Source organism: Acanthopagrus latus, chromosome 23 (genome assembly GCF_904848185.1).
Source record: "Acanthopagrus latus isolate v.2019 chromosome 23, fAcaLat1.1, whole genome shotgun sequence".
Lineage (NCBI taxonomy): Eukaryota > Metazoa > Chordata > Actinopteri > Spariformes > Sparidae > Acanthopagrus > Acanthopagrus latus.
Window position 1 is genome coordinate 7,190,788 of NC_051061.1, and position 19,173 is coordinate 7,209,960.

The 19,173-nt window shown below is 42.8% G+C and overlaps 2 protein-coding genes and 1 long non-coding RNA gene across 3 annotated transcripts; 1 reads left to right on the top strand and 2 right to left on the bottom strand.

The window, feature by feature from the left end:
• The first annotated feature begins 1,517 nt into the window (after positions 1-1,517).
• Positions 1,518-11,766, top strand: chst12a (carbohydrate (chondroitin 4) sulfotransferase 12a). Its single transcript, XM_037089997.1, has 5 exons — positions 1,518-1,701; positions 4,578-5,144; positions 6,820-6,972; positions 7,129-7,308; positions 8,010-11,766. The coding sequence occupies exons 2-5, from the start codon at positions 4,776-4,778 to the stop codon at positions 8,556-8,558; spliced, it is 1,251 nt and encodes a 416-aa protein (XP_036945892.1). The 5' UTR covers positions 1,518-1,701; positions 4,578-4,775; the 3' UTR covers positions 8,559-11,766.
• Positions 5,566-6,505, bottom strand: LOC119014641. The gene is made up of 2 exons (XR_005073029.1): positions 6,457-6,505; positions 5,566-5,879 (listed from the first exon to the last, which is right to left on the bottom strand). It is a non-coding gene; the product is annotated as an uncharacterized LOC119014641 (long non-coding RNA).
• Positions 11,767-12,867: 1,101 nt separating the features above from the next.
• On the bottom strand, positions 12,868-18,808 carry c1qtnf6a (C1q and TNF related 6a). Its single transcript, XM_037087678.1, has 3 exons — positions 18,603-18,808; positions 15,312-15,515; positions 12,868-14,685 (listed from the first exon to the last, which is right to left on the bottom strand). The coding sequence occupies exons 2-3, from the start codon at positions 15,505-15,507 to the stop codon at positions 14,132-14,134; spliced, it is 750 nt and encodes a 249-aa protein (XP_036943573.1). The 5' UTR covers positions 15,508-15,515; positions 18,603-18,808; the 3' UTR covers positions 12,868-14,131.
• Between the last annotated feature and the right edge of the window lie 365 nt (positions 18,809-19,173).

Below are 19,173 nucleotides of genomic sequence, written 5' to 3' on the forward strand. Positions count from 1 at the left end.
GAGCATGATAGGGGCCTCTGAGAATGAGAGACAAAGTGAAGAAGAAAGAACGCCTCCTTTTTAAAGCATCAGGCGCCACAGAAATAACAACTAGAAGGCATAGAAAAGCAGAGCTACGAAGCACTGAGAAGTCATGGTCCAGTGCATTTGACATGTCAGCTTGAGTGAATGCTCAAAATAATTAAGGTGGGGTTATAAACTTCAGTGCCCAGGGGCCCCGGGGTTCTTAATACAGCCTTCTGTGTAATAGTTAGTAAATATTAAATTAGTTAGAAGGCCCAAACAGTTAAGAATTTGCAGTCAAAAGACTTTTCTCTTCTCTTAATCTCAGCAGCCTTGAAGAGGAAAAACAAATGAGCGTTTCACCAGAAAGAACATCAGAAGTTTTGGAAAAAGTCTGAAGAATACGATCCTGTGAGACAGACCAGAAAGTGGTGTGTCAGAAAGCAAGCTCTTTCTACATTAACTTTGGTTTGAGTTGTTGGCTGGTGATAGCTCCTTTAAAAGGCCTGTTATTCAATTTTATGACATTGTGAATTCCAGCTTTAAAGCTCACGTCTTTGCCTTTAAATTGAAGCCGCTCTTATTGCAAACACTGTATTTCAACAGGCCAACCGTCTGCCAAATATCCTCACTCAGAGCTCACCAGTTTTTAAAAACCCCACAACATCTTCTGTGGTTTCTTAGCGATATCACCTCTAACTCGTGCTCTGGACACTGTTGATTTCACCAGCTCATAAATCAGTGTTTAGGCAATGTTTTTCAGAGGACACCAGAAGGTTGAATTTGACAAATGTGGGCCGGCCAGAGGGGGATTTGGAGTAACCGCTTTCATAAGGGTGCTGGATAATCTCCTCGTCTGCTGGGAGAGAAACGCAGCGATGTGCAGTATTTCTGAAAATAGCAACACTGGTGCATATATTTTATTCACTGTACTTCTTTGCACATTCACCATATAGATGTTGCCTTTTTCTCAATCTGATCCTCATTTCCCTTTCTTGAGAATTTTGTGATAATTTCTTGTAGATGCTCAGTGTGTGTGTGTGTGTGTTAAAAGTGGTACGACTGCCAAGGTTAAAAGTTATTTTGAGCAAATTCATGAGAACTCAGAAGAGGGAAAAAGTCAGGAGTAGGGTGTGAAATGTGTGATGCTGATGGAAAGCAGATGATGGTCTGTGTGTGTGTGTGTGTGTGTGTGTGTGTGTGTGTGTGTGTGTGTGTGTGCCAGGGCTCCTTGCTATGTTTGATGTCACAGGATGAAAAGTTCACAAATAACAGGATTTTGAGCGCGTCAGCCCGGGGCTACAGAAATAGACACAGATCCCCCACAGCCACATCTCCTGATCCTCCCTCCCTCGCTCTAATTTCTTGAGTGAAGATGACATTTGTTTTTGCAGGTACGTTATTTTCAGCGAAGCCCCCCCTCCTCGCTGTGGGAGGGATGGGGGGGAGGAGGAGGAGGAGGGAGGAGAGAGACTGTCTACATAAATCACGCCGGAGTAGAGACATGTTTTGCTGGAGCTGACCCAGAAAAGTAAATTTTCTTCCCCCCTTATGAGCTCACTCTGCAGAAACCTCATCAGCGAAGTCTCGCGGTGCTTGGCGTGCTCTCGCTCCCGTCTCCCAAGAAGAAAAAAAAAGGGGGCTCCTCTCATCACGGGCAGCTGACGCGGCGCTGGGAGCTGGCGGGCACGAAAAGAGGTGAGAAGGTGTTGTTTTTTTCTTTTACTCGTCTTTCTTATTAATAACAAGAAAGCCGAAAAGTAACTAAGACTTCATTTGTTGGTGGCAGGAACATTTTTTCGCGTGTGAATGTGCTCCAGCGTTGAGCTCCACTTTGACTCCGAGGCACCCATATATATATATATATATATATTTGTGTGTGTGTTGATAAAGCCCACCGGCTGCGCTGGAGCTCGCTCCTCTCTTCTCCTGCATTGTCTCCACGTCCGTTTGGACTCACGGAGACCACGCGGCTCTTGGACGGACCGAGCCACATGCCCCGAAACCCCCCCAACCCTCCTCCCGGCGAGAGGAACAGCCCGTCCCCGCGGCGCTGCTCCCCAGTCAAAGGCGACATTGTGTCCGGTTCTGGCATCCGCTGGCGGCTGCTGCGGACAGGACGGTGTGGTTCCCCCCGTCGCTGGCTGCTCTGTGCGGCTTCGTGCGTTGTTGACACAGCTGCCGTGACACCGGCACCGAGCTGGGGACAGAACAGTCAGAACGCAACTAAACACCAACAACTGGTCATTAACAGCCTGAAACGTGACTTCGGAGTCAGCACAGGCGTTAGGAGCGTACGTCCTCAAATATTTAAGTCAACAACGGAACGTATAAACATTTTAAAGGGGTGTTCCCCCCCAATATCTCCAAATGTTGATTTAGTGCTTCAGCTGCTGTCCCGTGTGGAGGAGGAGGCAGCTGTTCAGAGTCAGGCTGCCAACAGTTCAATTACCTTTACCTACTGTAATAGCACTCCATTACAGGTATGTCACTGTTATTAACAAGATATGTACCCTTAGTGTGAATGGTGCAGGAACATGGCTCCTGTATTTGGTCATGTACTGATAGTTGATCAGCAGGGGATACATTTGCATTTGAAATGATTTTTTTTTCCTAAAGGTGCACAATGTTGTGTCCGGGATACAGTTTCAGTCAGAAGAGACAGATTATTTTTTAGCGCAAACAAACAAAATAAACACACTTTCTTAGTTTTTCCTGACTGGGTAAACTGAATAAACAATCCGACCTGAAAGGATGACACAAGCTCTAACTGTTTATATTTGGTGGACCCCGCCACCTTTCTAGTTTCAAACAGTGTTTTCCTCTGACAACAGCTTGTTTCTTCAGTTACGAAAAAACAAACAATACTTATCACCCCATTAACATTGAGTTTGAATTTCTATTCCTTAACCAAACAGTGCTTCTTTAAGAAGTAACCCAAAAGAATGTGTGAGTGAGTGTGTCAAGTGTGGTGATATCCTCTCCCTGGTCTAAATAGTAAGAAGTAAAAATATTGAATTCAGAATTTAAATGTGTACAATATTAATGAGGTAATAATACAAACTCAGAAATATTTACTTATATTTATAAAAGATCCTCAGGGCACTGGTTAAAGATAGAACGGGGGCAGGGTCCGCCATATACAAACAAAGTAAAACAGTTTTTTTTTTTTCTTCGCCTCTGATTTGAATTTCTTTCCCAAAACTACACAGTGCACCTTTAACCAAATGATTCATAAACAGAGAAAGTGTTCAGCAGATGGATCCATGATGAGATAATTGTTAGATGTTGCTGCAATTCTGTTAAGTATTGTTATGCACATTCATGCGTAAACAGCATTTTACTATTGTTATATTTTATGTGGAGTGAATAGAAGATAATTTATTGCACAATCCAGTGTTTTGTATCCAAAATCGTTATTTGCTAAGTACTAGAAACAGCCACAGTCGAATAGATGGAGGGAAGCGTGGAACTTTTTCCTCTGAGCTGTTTGTAGTGGAGTAGGAGTATGAAGTGTTATACAATGGAAAGACTCAAATAACTCATAGAGGACACAGGCAGCAGTAAATTCGTTGGTGTGCAGAGGGGAACAGGAGTGCAGTCTGCTGCCTCTGGAGAGGGGAATGATGATTTTCCATGTCAATGGTCCTCTCTCAGCTTCAGGAAAGGGGAAATAATATGAGGACTGTTGCGCGAGAGAGCTCCAAATTTAGAAGGGTGTCGGAATGGAAAAGTGACGCCCTGTGACTTTTTAACTCACTTTCAAATAAGAAGAAAGACACTCAGAGACAAATGGAATTAAGACGTGAATTTTAAGGTAGAGCAGACAGTGTGTGTCTGTCTGCTTCCATAAAGCGACGGGCTATTTCGAGCACTGCACGAGCACAGTAAGCTTCAGTATGTTTTTGCACATACAGAACATATCTTTGGTTTGGTGTGTAAAATATTTGCTGTTGGCGCTCTGTCAAATGTTGCTAACATAGGGGCTTTTATTACTTCAGAGGTGCTCAGTATTAAAGCGTGCCGATGCTGTACTATAATCCATAGGAAGCCTGCTGTGGGTACAGCGGGATGCTTGTGCAGTGAAGAGGTTAGCACTGTATGGTATGCAGAGCCCCTGACAGGCAGACATTTGACAACCACTTGTGATTTTACTGGCGGGAGTGGGAGTAAAGTCAACCCAGAGAGGTGAAGGAGAAAGTCAGTTCATGGCTTGTCAAAAATGTGCAGCCAATAAGCGGTCAGACGTTCCCACTTTGCTCCAGTTTTTATTTTCAGTGTTAAAGCCATACCTCGCTCTCATTTGCACGGGGAAAGATCATCCTTTGTTTTTACTTTGTGCCTTGAACTCTGCCTGCCTGGTGCTCTACCAAGGTGCTTTGAAAACACTGCCTTGCCTGTTATTATACTAACATTTAACCCGGCTGCTGGGTTGTGAGCTCATCTGTGTGTCATTCTTGTTCGCTATGCTCGCCAGCGATGAAGCAAGCACATAATCTGACTTGGAAAAGGAGGTGGTTATTAAACTCCAAGGAAGATAGAATATATAACAGTGATTTTCTCTCTGTCTGCAGGGAGCTGCAGGTATGGAGCAGAGGTGAGAGTTAATCCATGGATGACCAGTTAGACCCCTGCAGTGCACCAACATCATGATGAGCTCCATCCGACCACAGGCTACGCTATAGCTGCCATCTATCTATCACCATGCTGAGAGAGAGCTCCTGGACCCTGACTCTGTTGCCATGGTGACCCTGTAGCAAGTAACAGTCACCATGGGAACGTCCAGGATGTTCCGCGTCTTCGTCGTCCTGGGCTCGGCCTTCATGATCCTCCTGATCATCATCTACTGGGATGACGTCGGAGCATCACATCTGTATTTGCACACCCCCGTCTCACCGGGCCCCAAAATCCCTCACCCAGCTCCCGCCCAGCCGCAGCCTCAAACCTCCCGAACCCCATCCTTCCTGTCCGACATCGATGCCTTCGTTAACCAGTTTCTAGAGCCGGGAACTGGTGAGCCCACAGACCCTGTTCCTGCTGACACAAGTAACCAATCAGAGAAGGCAGAGGAGCGATATATACCGCGGCGGGAGTGGAAGATTCACCTGACTCCAGTGGCAGCAGAGCTCCGTGAGAGACAGGTTAGAACCTGAAGATATAATTGGTATCTACTTATAAATGTTTAATTGACACATGAAAAAACTTTTGACATGTTACAGCAGGCAGGCCTGTGCAATTATGGAAATATATGATTATTTAAAACAGGGGGGCCAGAACATATCTCTAGGTGGGCAGAAACTAAAACGGAATGGTGGGTCACAGCCTAAAAGTAAACACATATCGTAGCAACATTATTATCAGGGATCCTGCATTTCTAAAGAGCATTTACCTCATAGTAAATTGAATGGAATAAATCAACTTAGATATATGTTTTTTATTGTTTCTATTTTTACTTTTTTTTCACTAGAAACATCTAGCGGGCCAATCAGAACCTTAGTGTGTGCCGAATTTGGCCCATAGGCCCACTTTGTCAGCCCTTATTTAAAACGATGACTCATTGTCTTTGGAAACATAACACATTTATTACAATTTACCGAAAATGGTCATTTTAACTAGGATTTTTTTGAACTTTGAATACAATTGAACAGCAAAAATAAAAACAAGACATATCTTATTATAATGAATAATGTGAGGAAGGGTTGCTGAAATGTGTCCTCCTCCTCCTTTTTGGCTGCTCCAAGCACCGGTACAAAACAGCACATTTAGACGCACATCAGAATCCAACAGGCAGCTGGCTTGACTGGGTTTTCACAAATGTCGACTCACACGGTGACCTGAACTTAACGCACCACAGCCTGGCTGACAGTCAGTTTGTTCTTTAAGAGAGTGGTAGAGGCACACAGTGGTTATGTAAAAGGCAGCACTGAATTTAAAACAAAATGAAATGAGAGCGTCTTTGTGAAACGGAATGCGGCACAATAATCATTTTGTCTAGATTAGTTTGTTTTCATATCCGTTGTCAGCCAAAATTCTATTGAAATTAAAATGAGTTTAATGGCCCGGCCCTAATAGCAGATAAAGCACATGTATAAATAGTCACGTTCATAATGGCTGCATTTCATTCATGCCAGTAGCCAGCTGCATTCTGACTCATTGGTGTAACAGGACACGGACATAGAACATTGGTAATGTCATTAGTTCCACTTTTGCTATTCCTGCCATAGAAACTGACATGAAAAGACTGTGGGAGGACTTCTGTATTAGTGCCAATATGATACTTCAACTTCAGTATCTTACTTTCAGAAATATCAACATGATTTCTTACAGAAAGCTCACATAAGTTCTCAAAGGCCAGATCTCCTAAACGCAAGAAGAACTAGATGAGCTTTGTTTGTGTGTAATCACTGCGATTGATTGACATCTGCCTGACCTGACTTATAAATTGAGTTGTACCTGTTTGTGTTGGAGACATTACAGCTTCCTCATTCTTGTTGCTTCAAGTAGATTGGTGACCTCATGTAATAACAGCAGGGCTCCATCCAATTTAATTACGAGCAGCGGTCTAATCAGCCAGAGTAAGTGGAAACACCTGTGTGGGCCTTAAAGTCAGCAGCTATTGATTAAACACCAACACTAATCCATTTATATGCAGGCTACATGAAGAGAAAAAAGCCTTTTGAATTCCTGATGTCTCCTCTCATTAGTCATCCTTTAATTTAGTTGTATACATTTGTTTGTGCTCTGTAGGAAGAATGTAAATTTCTTCCTCATTATAATTGCTAATGACGAAATGTGTTTGTCTGTGTGCGTAATCAGGAGCAGCGGCGGAGGTTACTGCAGGAGATGTGCGCGAATGACAGCGTGGTGTTTCCGGGCAAAAACCGTTCGTTTGACGACATTCCCAACAAGGAGCTGGATCACCTTATTGTGGATGACAGGCATGGCATTATCTACTGCTATGTTCCTAAGGTATGCACACATCTGCACGTTTGACTGCTGTGTTAACACTGATTCAAGTCCAGAAGAAGTTTAACATGTTTTATACATAGACATAGATTTCATCTGTTTCCTTCATCTTCAGCTTTCGTGGCTCAGACTTTCACATGTGCTCCCTCCTCCTCTCAGGTGGCGTGCAGTAACTGGAAGCGCATCATGATCATCCTCAGTGAAAGCCTGCTGAGGGACGGTGTTCCCCAGAGAGACCCACTGGCCATCCCCAGGGACCTGGTCCACAACAGCAGCATGCACTTTACCTTCAACAAGTTCTGGAAACGTTACGGCAAGTTTGCAAAGCACCTCATGAAGGTCAGTTAAACTACTCTGTTGTGCACTATATGGTGATGATAGTAAGTGAATATAAAGATGGAATACATCATATTCATACACATATACATATTCATATCGTATACATAATACATAGTTGGATATATTAATCCCTGTATTTTGTGTAGCAAATTTGCTGCATGGTGTATGATGAGGCTTTATGCTCGTCAATTTTTGTGAGAGTGACTATCTTTTACATGCACCTCTCCTGGAACGTGCTCTGACTTTGCCTCATGTTTAATATGAGCTAAATTAAAGCTGCACCACGGCGTCACACTTGGACCCAGCAGCTCTGAGCGTACTGAGCTGTTACACACACATGCAAACATTTTTGATGCCAGCACATCTCGCAAAGCATCTCACTATGATCGCCACCTCAGCACTGATGCATTTGGGTTTTAACCTGCCTCGGCTAGCATTATCCCATGATATCAGTATCAGCTTATTACATCTGCTAGCTTTAATTCACTCTGTGTTTCTGTGCCTCCCACACAAGGACATGAGTTTATTCATTTAATTTCTTTTTTTGGTGGAACTGCTCCAGACTGTTCTCACTCTCACAAAACCTGTTTTCAGCCGTGTCAGTGTGTACTTCTGCTCTTGAATTTACATCTCTCTAAGTGTTAGAGTTTTCTTTCATCTTTTGTGTTATGTGTTAATACAATTTTTATTGATTTTTGAAGGTGAAGCTGAAGAAGTACACCAAGTTCCTTTTTGTGAGGGACCCCTTTGTGCGTCTCATCTCTGCCTACCGGAATAAATTTGAGCTGCCCAACGAAGACTTCTACCGGCGCTTTGCGCAGGTCATGCTGCGCCGCTACGCCAACCAGCCGACGCCTCCTGCCTCGGTGGATGAGGCGTTCAATGTGGGTATCCACCCCTCCTTCTCCCAATTCATCCAGTACCTCCTGGACCCTCAGACTGAGAAGGAGATGCCCTTTAACGAGCACTGGCGGCAAGTGTATCGGCTCTGCCACCCATGCCAGATCCAGTATGACTTTGTGGGCCATCTGGAGACGGCCGAGGAGGACGCCGAGCACCTACTACGCCAGCTGCGGGTGGACAATGTGGTGGAGTTCCCCACCTCTCATAGGAACCTCACGGCCAGCAGCTGGGAGGCTGATTGGTTCAGCACAGTGCCTGTTGAGGCGAGGAGGGAACTCTACAAGCTGTACGAACCTGACTTCAGGCTCTTCGGGTACCACAGACCGGACTCGATTCTCAATGAGTGACCCAGACACGCACGCACCAACACACGAACACACGCACATACAGTTTTTTTTAATGTCATGAAATAACACTACACTTCAACAACAGTGACACCTCTATATGTTCTGGGCTTTGCAGATGTGTTGTCCACTCTTACTCTACACTGAATGTGCACATTAATAAAGGGGCAATATGTAAGAAATGTAACACATTAAAGAATTAACTAAAATCATCAACACTTGGACCTCAGGGACATCTGGCCCCAGAGGTCCAAGTTTGAACAGCTAACTGCAGTTACAGTAAGAGGCAGTCAGAGGTTGTTCTGGTGATATGCTGCACCATATTTGTTTATTGAGTATTGAATAGTTCTTACATATTGCATCTTTAAGGACTGCTCTGAGGAAGCACACTAATGAGGTGAAGCCAAATGATTAATGGCCATTATTGTTTTACTTTTTAAATCTAAGGTAACGAGAAGCACACGAGTTAGAGGGAGGTAGCGGAGGTGTTGATTTGCAAACAGCGGGTGTCCGAAGATGCTTCACATTCAGTGTAGTCCTCCTATCAAAACTCCCCACTGAGTTTGATGTCACGCCCCGTCTGTCATTTTTGAAGCCACATTTGTGTCGTGACAACACAGGCTTCGTAGCTGGATATTTGAAACCTCGCTGAAAAGATGTCACAGAGTCATACTCTGACACAATCACAGATGCATTGGAAATGTGGGCGACAAGGTGGTACTTGATTAGTTTAAGGTGTAGTTGCACTAAAGTATTAATCGTCATCTAATTTATTTCACATTAGGCGCAAGTGCAATGTTTATGTAAAGCATTAAAGGGATTTTCATGTTGAACACGTACAATTGACAGCTATCAACATCAGAGACAGGAGGAATTATTTTATACCTCATTAACACACTCATAAGGGAGACTGTCATATGTTGCATAACACACACTGCACCACATTAACAACAAACCATACTGTGTCGTCAAACCTGTAACATTTCAGCATGGAGAAGTCCATTTACATTTTAGACATTTTAGCAGCTTGCGTTATTCAACATGATACCACATGTCAGACTGACGCCTCCTCGTATACTGTAGAAGCACAGCAGCAGCGTCAGCGAGCAGCAGACTGAGGAGCTGGATGTGTCTCGGCTTGTCTTTGAGGCAGAAAACTTGAGTTTGAACATTCTTTTGTTCATATCTCAGCTGGATGTACACAGGCGAGCATCTGTGTGCTTTTCTAAAGGGAACATACTCAGTACTTTTTTTTTGCTTGAGTTTTATCATCAGCATTTTTTCATGTTTGCAGTTATTCACACTGAACTACTTTAGGTAACCCTGGAGACTGCAGCAGTGTTGATGTCTCCCTCTCTCAATATGATGGACACTTTTAAAGGGCAGTATTTTCAAGGACGAAGTATGTTGTAGCGAGGAACTGAGCACATTACGAGGAGCCAGAGGGAGTGTTTTTCGGTGTGTTGCTAAGATGCATTACTCCACATGTTTGGTCAACGCTTGCATATCAAAGGTCCAGTGTGAGTGATTTAGGGGCATGTAATGGTGAGGCTGCAGATTGCAATTAACTGAACAACCCTTGTCTCACCTGCAAAAAGCGAGAAATGTGAAAGTCCCTCTCTGGAGCCAATGTTTGCATTGTCCATTCTGGGCTGACGTAGAAACATGGCAGCCTTCATGGTAGAGGACCCACTCGCTCTGTAGATGTAAAAGTCTCTTTCTAAGGTAACAAAAACACAATGATTCCTACTTTCAGGTGATTATACATAAATTGATAAAACATAATTGTAAGTATTGTATCCCATTTCTGGCCCTAAATTCACACTGAACCTTTAAGTACAGCTGGAACATTTCAGGATGAGGCTGTTGTCAATGTTAATCAGTTTCCAAGTGATGTTTCAATCAAAGTTAGAATCAGTGTTAATCACAACATGATCTGGACAAGGATCAGGCTACATGTTTTATACGAGAAGATGATTAAGATAGTGCCTTTTGGTTGCAAAAGTTTACACCGCAAAAAAAAGAAACAACGTATTTTTGTAGAAGGACTTAATTTTTACTTGGAACACAATACAGTGAGAGCTGTATGAAGCCACAACAAGGTATATTTGATATACTGGGCCTTGTTTGTCATGTATGATTATTCTTTGGAAGGACAAGGAGACAAAAGAGCCCTTCAGCTCAACTGTCTTCATGGGGATTTGTATTGATTCATGATGCTGTGAGGACTCTGTCAGTGTGCATGTGTGCAGTGCATTACTGTGTATCGTGGAGCAGATAGGATTACTGTGTGATCTGTGTTGTATGTGATGTCATTGATGTGCTCGGTGCCACATTGTTCTGCAAATCATGAAGATGTTCACACTATTGACTCAGTGTTGTCCACTGCCTTTTGGTTTGTTTGTTTTGTAAGTGTACAGTATTTGACTGTTTTTTATTATTATTATTTTTAATCAAACATTGACTCCTGAATGAATTACTTGGCATCAATGGCTGGTTTTCCCAAAAGTGTGTCATCATTACTTGGTGCGTTTTCCATGTTTGTCTAAATGTTACACACAGGAAAGCAGAGAAAACCCAGAACACTCCCTTTTAGCAGGTTTTGGTCAGATTTTCATCTCTTTTGGATTTTTATTTTGTTCTTTTGTTGTATTTTCCTCATGTTACTGTCCTGAGCTTAACTGTGTGAGCAGTTTCCTCTTTGTCCGTTTTCTTCAAAAGTGCAAACAACAACATGGTAGTATGGAATAATGTTGTAAGGCAAAGGGAAACAGTTTATTTATTGGCAGAATATAACCTATGAGCACATGCTGCTTTCGTTAAGGGAAATCTGTGTGAATGACTCTTTCCAAAGCGTAGAGTCTTCATCATCTCTGTCCACAGTGAGCGGACGCTTCAACAACATTCATGCTCTGAACAGCTTGAAGGCTTGTTGAAGCTGCAGTGCCAAACCTGCTCCTATATTTTGACCTCATGCCAACTTCTAACATTAAATCGTGCCACAGACAAAAAAAAGAGAAAAAACATCTATTTTTGTGGTTCATGTGTTTGTGAAAGAAAATCACAAGAGAGCTTTCAGTCGGCCAATCTTGTTCCTTCACTCATACATCGGGAAAATGCACAGTAATCATTCAGTTTTATCAGTGTCATGGTGTTGTTCATCATCTGGTCTTTGTACAAGAGTAATAAAGGTTGTGGGCATGATGGAGAATGGAATAGTCTGCTTTTGTGCCAATCACTTACTGAAATCTGTGTGAATGACTGCATAAAAAAATGATCCGTTCTGTCTCAGCATTATATGATATAAGGATATTATATTACACTGACACGAAAGTAATATTGCCCTGCCATATTAGCATAATATGAGATGTCCTTCAGTGAAGAGTTATCTTGGTATTGTCTCAAAACCATGAAGCACAATAGATCCTTTTTTTAGTGAGGACTGATGTGGGAAGTAAGGCAGGGGGCCCTGTATGAGGACAGCTGGAAGGGAAAACTGCACCAGTGTAGCCACAATAAGCTTAACAGGAAATCCTGCCAATTTTAGCAAAAAAAACAAGGAAGCCTCAGGATGTTTGTGCCTGATAAGTCAACATGCCGCCCTGACACACACTCTTAGAATCCTCACAGTACATTTATGACACTATATGAGTATCATGTATCATATTTGAAACACCAAACAACAGCAAAAAGCTGATGAAGTCAAAGAAATCAGGAGAAAATAAACCTCAGGGTAATGCTGAAGCTACAAAGCCTCAAAAACTCCATGGCCACCTGAGGGTGTCACTGTGTTCATGTTTGTCAAAATCTTCTACAAACCCCGGCTGTGAGGGCAGTAAAATCTGCGACATGGATGTGAGATCCCTCACTAGCTCCCCATCTACCAAGACTGTTGCGATGACAGACTGCAAGGATCTTTTTTTTTAAACTTCACCATTTCTGACACAAGTCTGTCCTTAAATTACAAAAACTGCTGATCCCAGCTGAAATTTTGCGGGAGGCGGGATACACAGTGGACCGGTTCCCAGTTCATCACAGCACTTACATATAGAGGAAATAATTCAATCTCACACTCACGCGTACTAACATCTTACAGCCACCAGTTAACCTGCATGTCTTTGGATGGTTGGAGGAAGTTGGAGGTAACCCACCTCACACAGAAGAGCTCCAGCCGGCTGGCAGGTTCGAACATGAGTCCCTTCACTTCGTGAGGTGCCAGTGGTAACCACTGCACCCAGTGGCGCTCATTAATGTTACTAGTTAACATAATTGTAAATCTTAACATAAACAACAGCAAGAAGAAACACAGCTGCCCGTTTCCCTGTTTTATTTTGAAATCTTTCACTGGAAGTGTGACATGGGAGCATTTTAGTTAATGACAGTACCTCCTCTAGTGGTCACAATGAGGAACTGTGCTCAATGTTCAGCCTCAACATCATTAGTAAACTGTCTACAAACTTAGTACATTAGTGTTATGACTACAAATTATAGTATTACCAAGCAGTTTTTTGTTTCAGCTTTCACCTCGCTGGAGACGAATCATCAGTGTATACTGCGCCCCCAGTGGTCATAATGAGGAACTACATAAACGCAAGACATGTCAGGGTAGAGATGACATTGTTGTTCTATGTAGTATGAATAATGGTGAATAATGGTTGATGATAATACAGTCATAAACACATTTATACTGATTGAGTAATGGCTTAATGGCAATATTGGTATTCATTGGTGTTCCAGGTGACATGATATTCATCCACTTTGTGTTGACGTGACGCTAAAATGAAAAGGAGAGAGGGAGGACACTCAGCACCTTCCGGCAAACTTGTCCGGGACAAAACGTGATACAATCCAAAAAAATGTGAAGGTCACCATGAGACATTAAATCTTAGTAGGAGGGAACATTGTGCTTCCTGCATTTTCACAAAGTTTATATACAACAAAAGTTCACTTAGCACCAGGTGTTAGCACCATGTACAGATCTCAAATATCAGTCCATGTGACCAATGAAACAGTACGTTATCCTACAAGAGTGACAACAGTAAACATCTGCCATCTCTTAAATAAAGTGGGGCTAAACAGATACACACTACAGCTAGCAGCTAATTAGCTTAGCTTAACATACAGCCTAGAAGTCTCGCTCTGTTACCAAATCAAATGTAATAATTTTTCTGAGGTGTAAAGAGACAGGTTAACATTTTCCCAGTTTTAGGCTATGCTACGCTGGTGGTTCTAGCTAGCAGTTTGACATAAATATGCAGTGTACCATTTCCTCAAGACTCATATTATGCAAAAATATTGAACTATTTCTCTCATAAAACCGCCAAAATTCAGAAAACACTTTGTTCCGTAGGGGCGATGACTTTAAGTCAGATTATTTCTTCACATTTTCTCAGAGAGGTATTGCTCATTCTCCAGTAACTATTCCGATTCCGGCTCCGTGTTTATCTAAATATGAAAGAAATAAGAGAATTTTACAGTTTCATGATTTTACAGTGAATTCCTTTGTGCTCCCACGTCAGTCCAATGCGTTTAAGTCCAACCAGCCGAAACCTCCGCCTCGACCTTCCCGCTGCCATTCATTTCCCCTCTATGCTCGCTCTGATGAGGTATCCGTTGAAGGTGATGTAGACGTCTACATCATCGCTGTAGATGGCGTTCTCCCTCTCCCTCTTGTACAGGCGGACCCACACCTCGTCGCTCAGCTCCAGCTCCAGCATCAGGCTCTGACTCTGCATGATGGAGCGGTCGCTGGGCTGGGCGTACACGATGGCCTGCTCCGAGTCGTTGTGCATGATGTGTAGATACGTCTCCTTGAAGTTCCACGTGTGAATGTTGACGTTGAAGAAGTAGATCCCCGGGATGCGGCACGCGAATTTCCCGTTGAACATGTCGAAGTGGTCGTCCAGGTTGACAAACACCGTGTCAAACACGAGCGCCTGGTAGGACTCCAGGCTGTGGAGGGATTTGCGACGGCCGACGGAAAAAGCGGAGTACTGGGTTTTGCAGGGGTCTCCTGGAAGACCCGCCTGGCCTTTTGAGCCTGTGGAGCCCGTGGGACCCCTGGGGCCTGGAGGGCCTTCGTGTCCAGGTTTACCAGGTGTTCCTCTGTCACCACGATCTCCTTTGTCACCTGGAAACAGGAATATTAGTCACCACAACAGAAATAAGTAAACTATGCTGACTCAGGATAGAAACTAAGACATTAAAAGCAATTTTAAAGGTGAAATTAACTAAACTTGTCAACAGAATGTGAAGAAATATCAGTGTTGATGTTATGTCAAAGACATCTGTGTTAAAGTTAGCATGCTAGCCCGCTAGCCCCAGAGGTCCAACCCTCTGTGAGTCAGCTAATGGGACTGCTAGCTACATGGCTATCTGAGCTAACTAGAGGATGGCAGCTACAATTTGCAGCTACAGTTCACAGCAGGTAGCAGTTACTTTGGGGATATTCTTCCCCATATTTTGGAGAAAGAATTCAACAGGTAGCCATTTCTTACGTACTGCACCTTTAATTTCCATATAAATACAATATGTAGAAGCTAGTTTGACCATTAAGACTCCTTCCTTGATTCATTCTATTTCATGAAGTGAACACTAAGGTTATGTAAGTACTTACTTTTTTTTCAAAATATGCAGTTTTGTGGCCTTATTTAGAAAATCAAATTGCATCAGCCAATGGAAAAAGTGGTCTCAGAGTTATAATGGCCAGCAAATACTGCCATTTGGCATGAGACCTAAAATGGTCCATACTGTTACCTTTGAGGATGGTCATGTTGATGTAGGTGCGGACCTCCGGCACATGGCTGAACACACCGATGGGAGGCTCGGCTCCGCTGCCCTCCTCTGGCTCCACGTCATCACAGCAGCGTCTGCAGGGGACAGGAGGAGCACCCGGAGGAGGCACCAAGACCACCGGGGAGGTCAGGGACAGAAGGAGGAGGACATCCAACATGACTGTGCCTGAAGAAAGAACAGAGGAAACTGCCAGATGACTGGAAGTTTCAGATTCTGATGCTTTGAGGCCATTTCTACTGGCAAATCTGGACCCTGCTAACTCTGCACAGTCAGTGAAGAGCTGTGGGATCATTTAATATCATTACATTTCCAGTTTTCCCTATAACATCAGGTTGAACTTGGAGACGTGCCGCAAAAATATGCTCAACAACACATCACAGTAAAGCAACTGAAAGGGACATTTAAAGGGTAACTCCACCAATTTTAAACATTAAAGTGTGTTTACACAGGGAAATAGGGAAAACAAGGTCAAAGAAGTCATTATGATTCTTCCTCTGCAGATCACAAATGTACACAATTTCACAGCAATCCATCGAGTAGTGGAGGAGCTATTCTAGGCTGTACAAAACGAGGGTACTGACTCACCAACCAACATTACTATTCATAGATGATAGCATGGCTAAAAAGGGCGCTCTATACTGTATGTATGTTTTTTAATTATCACAAAGTGAAAGCTGGCCTGATACTATGAGGCAGGGTGTTTCACTGTGTGGGAGCTAAAACAGTGAATTGTGCAGGGACTACAAGAACAGATCCAAGTGATCATGATACAGAATATGAAGTTAAGATTCTGTATAAAACAATTGTGTTGCTTTGAAAAGTAAACCTTTGTACATAATTGTATGTTGAAGTACATTTAAATTATTTAGACAAACAAGAAAAATGAGAAAAAAAAGAGTCATCAGTTCACATGACGGAAAAAGGAAAATCACCATCAGCAAAGAGTACTGGATTAGATTTATGAAACATATTTACCAGCCCAAATATCAGTTGTTCAGCAGCTGCTAAGAAAATAAGACCGTTATTTGTCCTCAATGTCATTCCCAGAGCAATGGAAAAGTGAAAGAAGGAGCTTCGACCCCGAGCCAGAAAAAACATTTTTTTACCCCAGGCTGAAGCAATAGGAGTCAAGAAATGTGAAAAAAAGACTCTTTTGCAAAAAAGAAAAAAAAAAAGAAAAAAAGGAGCATATTAGTCTATGAGTGAGTGACATTTCACTGGTGGCTTAAATTAAATGCCACAGAGGATTTCTGCCCTGCAAAGAGCTGACTGAGAGGTCAAATGGTACCTCTGACTCACTCAGGCACCTCTCATCCAAGTCCCAAAAGTAAATTCCAAAACAAAGGAGGAGAGCAGTGGCACAAGGATCATAAATCAACAGAGAAATTACCCTGCAGGCCACCCATAATTCACCACTAATTAGCTCAGGAGGATTGACTCCTTACAGTTTCATCCAGAGAGAGTCAGTGAAGTGGGTTATTTTGGACGGAGAGCCGAGATGAGTATTTTTGAATGGAAAAGCGATGGCTGTCTGCCAGACTGCCAGTGATCAGCCAGTCTCTGTGTACTGTAACTGGAACAGTGTGTGCTGCTGTGTTTATACAGGACAGCTGTATCCATACTGACAATTACATTCTTCATGCACGATAGGACATGGAGGGGCAGCAAGAGACCAAAAACACATTTTCAATGTTTAGAAACTCAATTTACTGTTGTAGTTGTGCAACTTTAAACCTGAACTGACGGTGTTCCCCGTCAATGTGACGACAATGAACGTAAATGATCCCAGTTGCTGTTCTGGTTGGAATGAAAAGCTAAATAGGACCAGAGTGTATTTAGCCTATTTACTACATTAGGTACACATATGTACCCTCAACCACACAGTTTATTTTCTGTCAGAATCATGGTGGTCATGTTGAGAATGCACAGTGGTGGTGTTGTTATGTTAGACCGCAAAATGACAAAATTAAAAAAGCAAAATGACAATCAAGTGAGGTAAAAACAATTGTAACCTATATAGAAAAATGATATTAAAATACAAAGAGACAAGAAACAACTACAAAGTAACAAATTAAGAGACACAAAAACAGATGCAAAAGACAACTTAATGGCACAAAACAACAAAGTAAGACTAACTGAACAAAAAGAGATGCAAAACAAATACAGAGGCATAAACAAGATCAGGAACACAAGACAACTACAAAGAGACAAAGAGACAACAGAGGGACACAAAAAGTAAAAGATGTAAAACAGCTAAAAGAGGTGCAAAGGACTACATTAAGATACAAAACTAGATAGACAAAACAACCACAAAGAGACTAAATGACTACAAAGATACACAACAAAAGTACTAAAGGAAACAAAACAACTATGAAGAGACACAAAATGGCCACAAAGAGACATACAGCGACTACAGAGAGACACAAAATGACTTTTCAAAGAGACAAAATAACCACATGGAGACACAAAACGACTACAAAGAGACAAAAAAGGTCTACAGACGCCTACAACTACAAAGAGTGAGGCTGTAGCATTTGAAGTCGTTTGCATGTCTGTCTCATGTATATGGGCGGCCAGTGAAACCAGCCATGTCTACCGCTTTCCCAGTTGTGTGCACTGGCAGTATATGTGCCTCTGCGTTTCCATCTTTGGCTTGGCCGCTGCACAGGAGAGCTGCACCTTCAATCAAAGCATGACTGTCTTTCATCAGGTGTGATGTGTCTTGCAGTGGAAATCTGCAGCTTGTGTTGAGGCTGTGATGGGACTTCCACACTGAACCACAGATGACCATTCAGCATGTTTGTTATGGCTCATACAGCTGATCTGGGACCATTACATAACTGGAAAATCCCACTTGAACTGGAAAACTTGAAATATGCAAAAATGCTGGATCTGTTGTGGCCTAGATGCTTTGAAGGATCCCTACTTTTTTTTTTTTTGTTACAGTATAAGCCTAAAAGTATAGTAAAACAATAATAATAAAATAAAACAAGCAGATATATACAATGCGCAGTAGCAGTATAGAAAACAGCACTGATTCATATACAGTTTGCAGACTTCCACCATTTAGGATATGGAAGCGTGTCCCGGTCCGGTCGAGCACAAACCGCAGCTGCAATCAGTTCTCGGCTTCATAAAACTAACTCATCATCACGACAGCACCCATGCAACCTGCGCGCATCCCGCACCTAACAGAGATCTCTCTCTCTCTTTTCTTTTTCTTTTTTTTTTTTTTATCGGAATGAATCTCACCTCGTTCACGTCTCTGCAGCCGCTTCAGTCCGAGGAGGAGGAGGAGGAGGAGAGAGACTCCTGAGTCAGCAGCCCTCTCTTCCTCTCCCCGGCTCTGTGGGAGTGAGGCTCTCCTTTAGATCCCTCCTCGTTCCACGCGCTCTCAGGCAACAAGTGTCTGCGCATTGATCTGACAGGGAAGACAGGCTGTTGCCAGCAAGCCTGGTTGTAAGTCTTATTTTGAAAGGCAACAGTTGTTTGAAAGTCATGCTAATGGACTGGATAAAGCCAATCAAAGATAACTGATTAGGATGGAGCTTAAAGGGACAGTTCACCCCAAAAATGAAAATTCAGCATCTACTCCCTCGGTGAAGTCCTGTTGTCCGCTAAACATTTCTGGTCAGGGAGCTTCACAGCAAAATGGAGATCCTGCATTCTCCTGAACGGCTGAAGCAGATGGGGACTTGTTTGAAAGTGTGAAAAAAAACACAAGAAAAGCAACAAACAAACAATCAGGCATACTCCAAGTCTTTGGACGACTTGATTGATTTGAAAAGATGTCATTTACAGCATTAACACCAGGTCGAACTTG

Bases quoted from the DNA above. Each gene is read 5' to 3' on its own strand.
- chst12a (XM_037089997.1), top strand. From the start codon at position 4,776: ATGGGAACGTCCAGGATGTTCCGCGTCTTCGTCGTCCTGGGCTCGGCC. The intron at 5,145-6,819 runs GTTAGAACCTGA...GTGCGTAATCAG, and splicing joins CAGAGCTCCGTGAGAGACAG to GAGCAGCGGCGGAGGTTACT. The intron at 7,309-8,009 runs GTCAGTTAAACT...TGATTTTTGAAG, and splicing joins TTGCAAAGCACCTCATGAAG to GTGAAGCTGAAGAAGTACAC.
- c1qtnf6a (XM_037087678.1), bottom strand. From the start codon at position 15,507: ATGTTGGATGTCCTCCTCCTTCTGTCCCTGACCTCCCCGGTGGTCTTG. The intron at 14,686-15,311 runs GTAACAGTATGG...TCCTGTTTCCAG, and splicing joins CAACATGACCATCCTCAAAG to GTGACAAAGGAGATCGTGGT.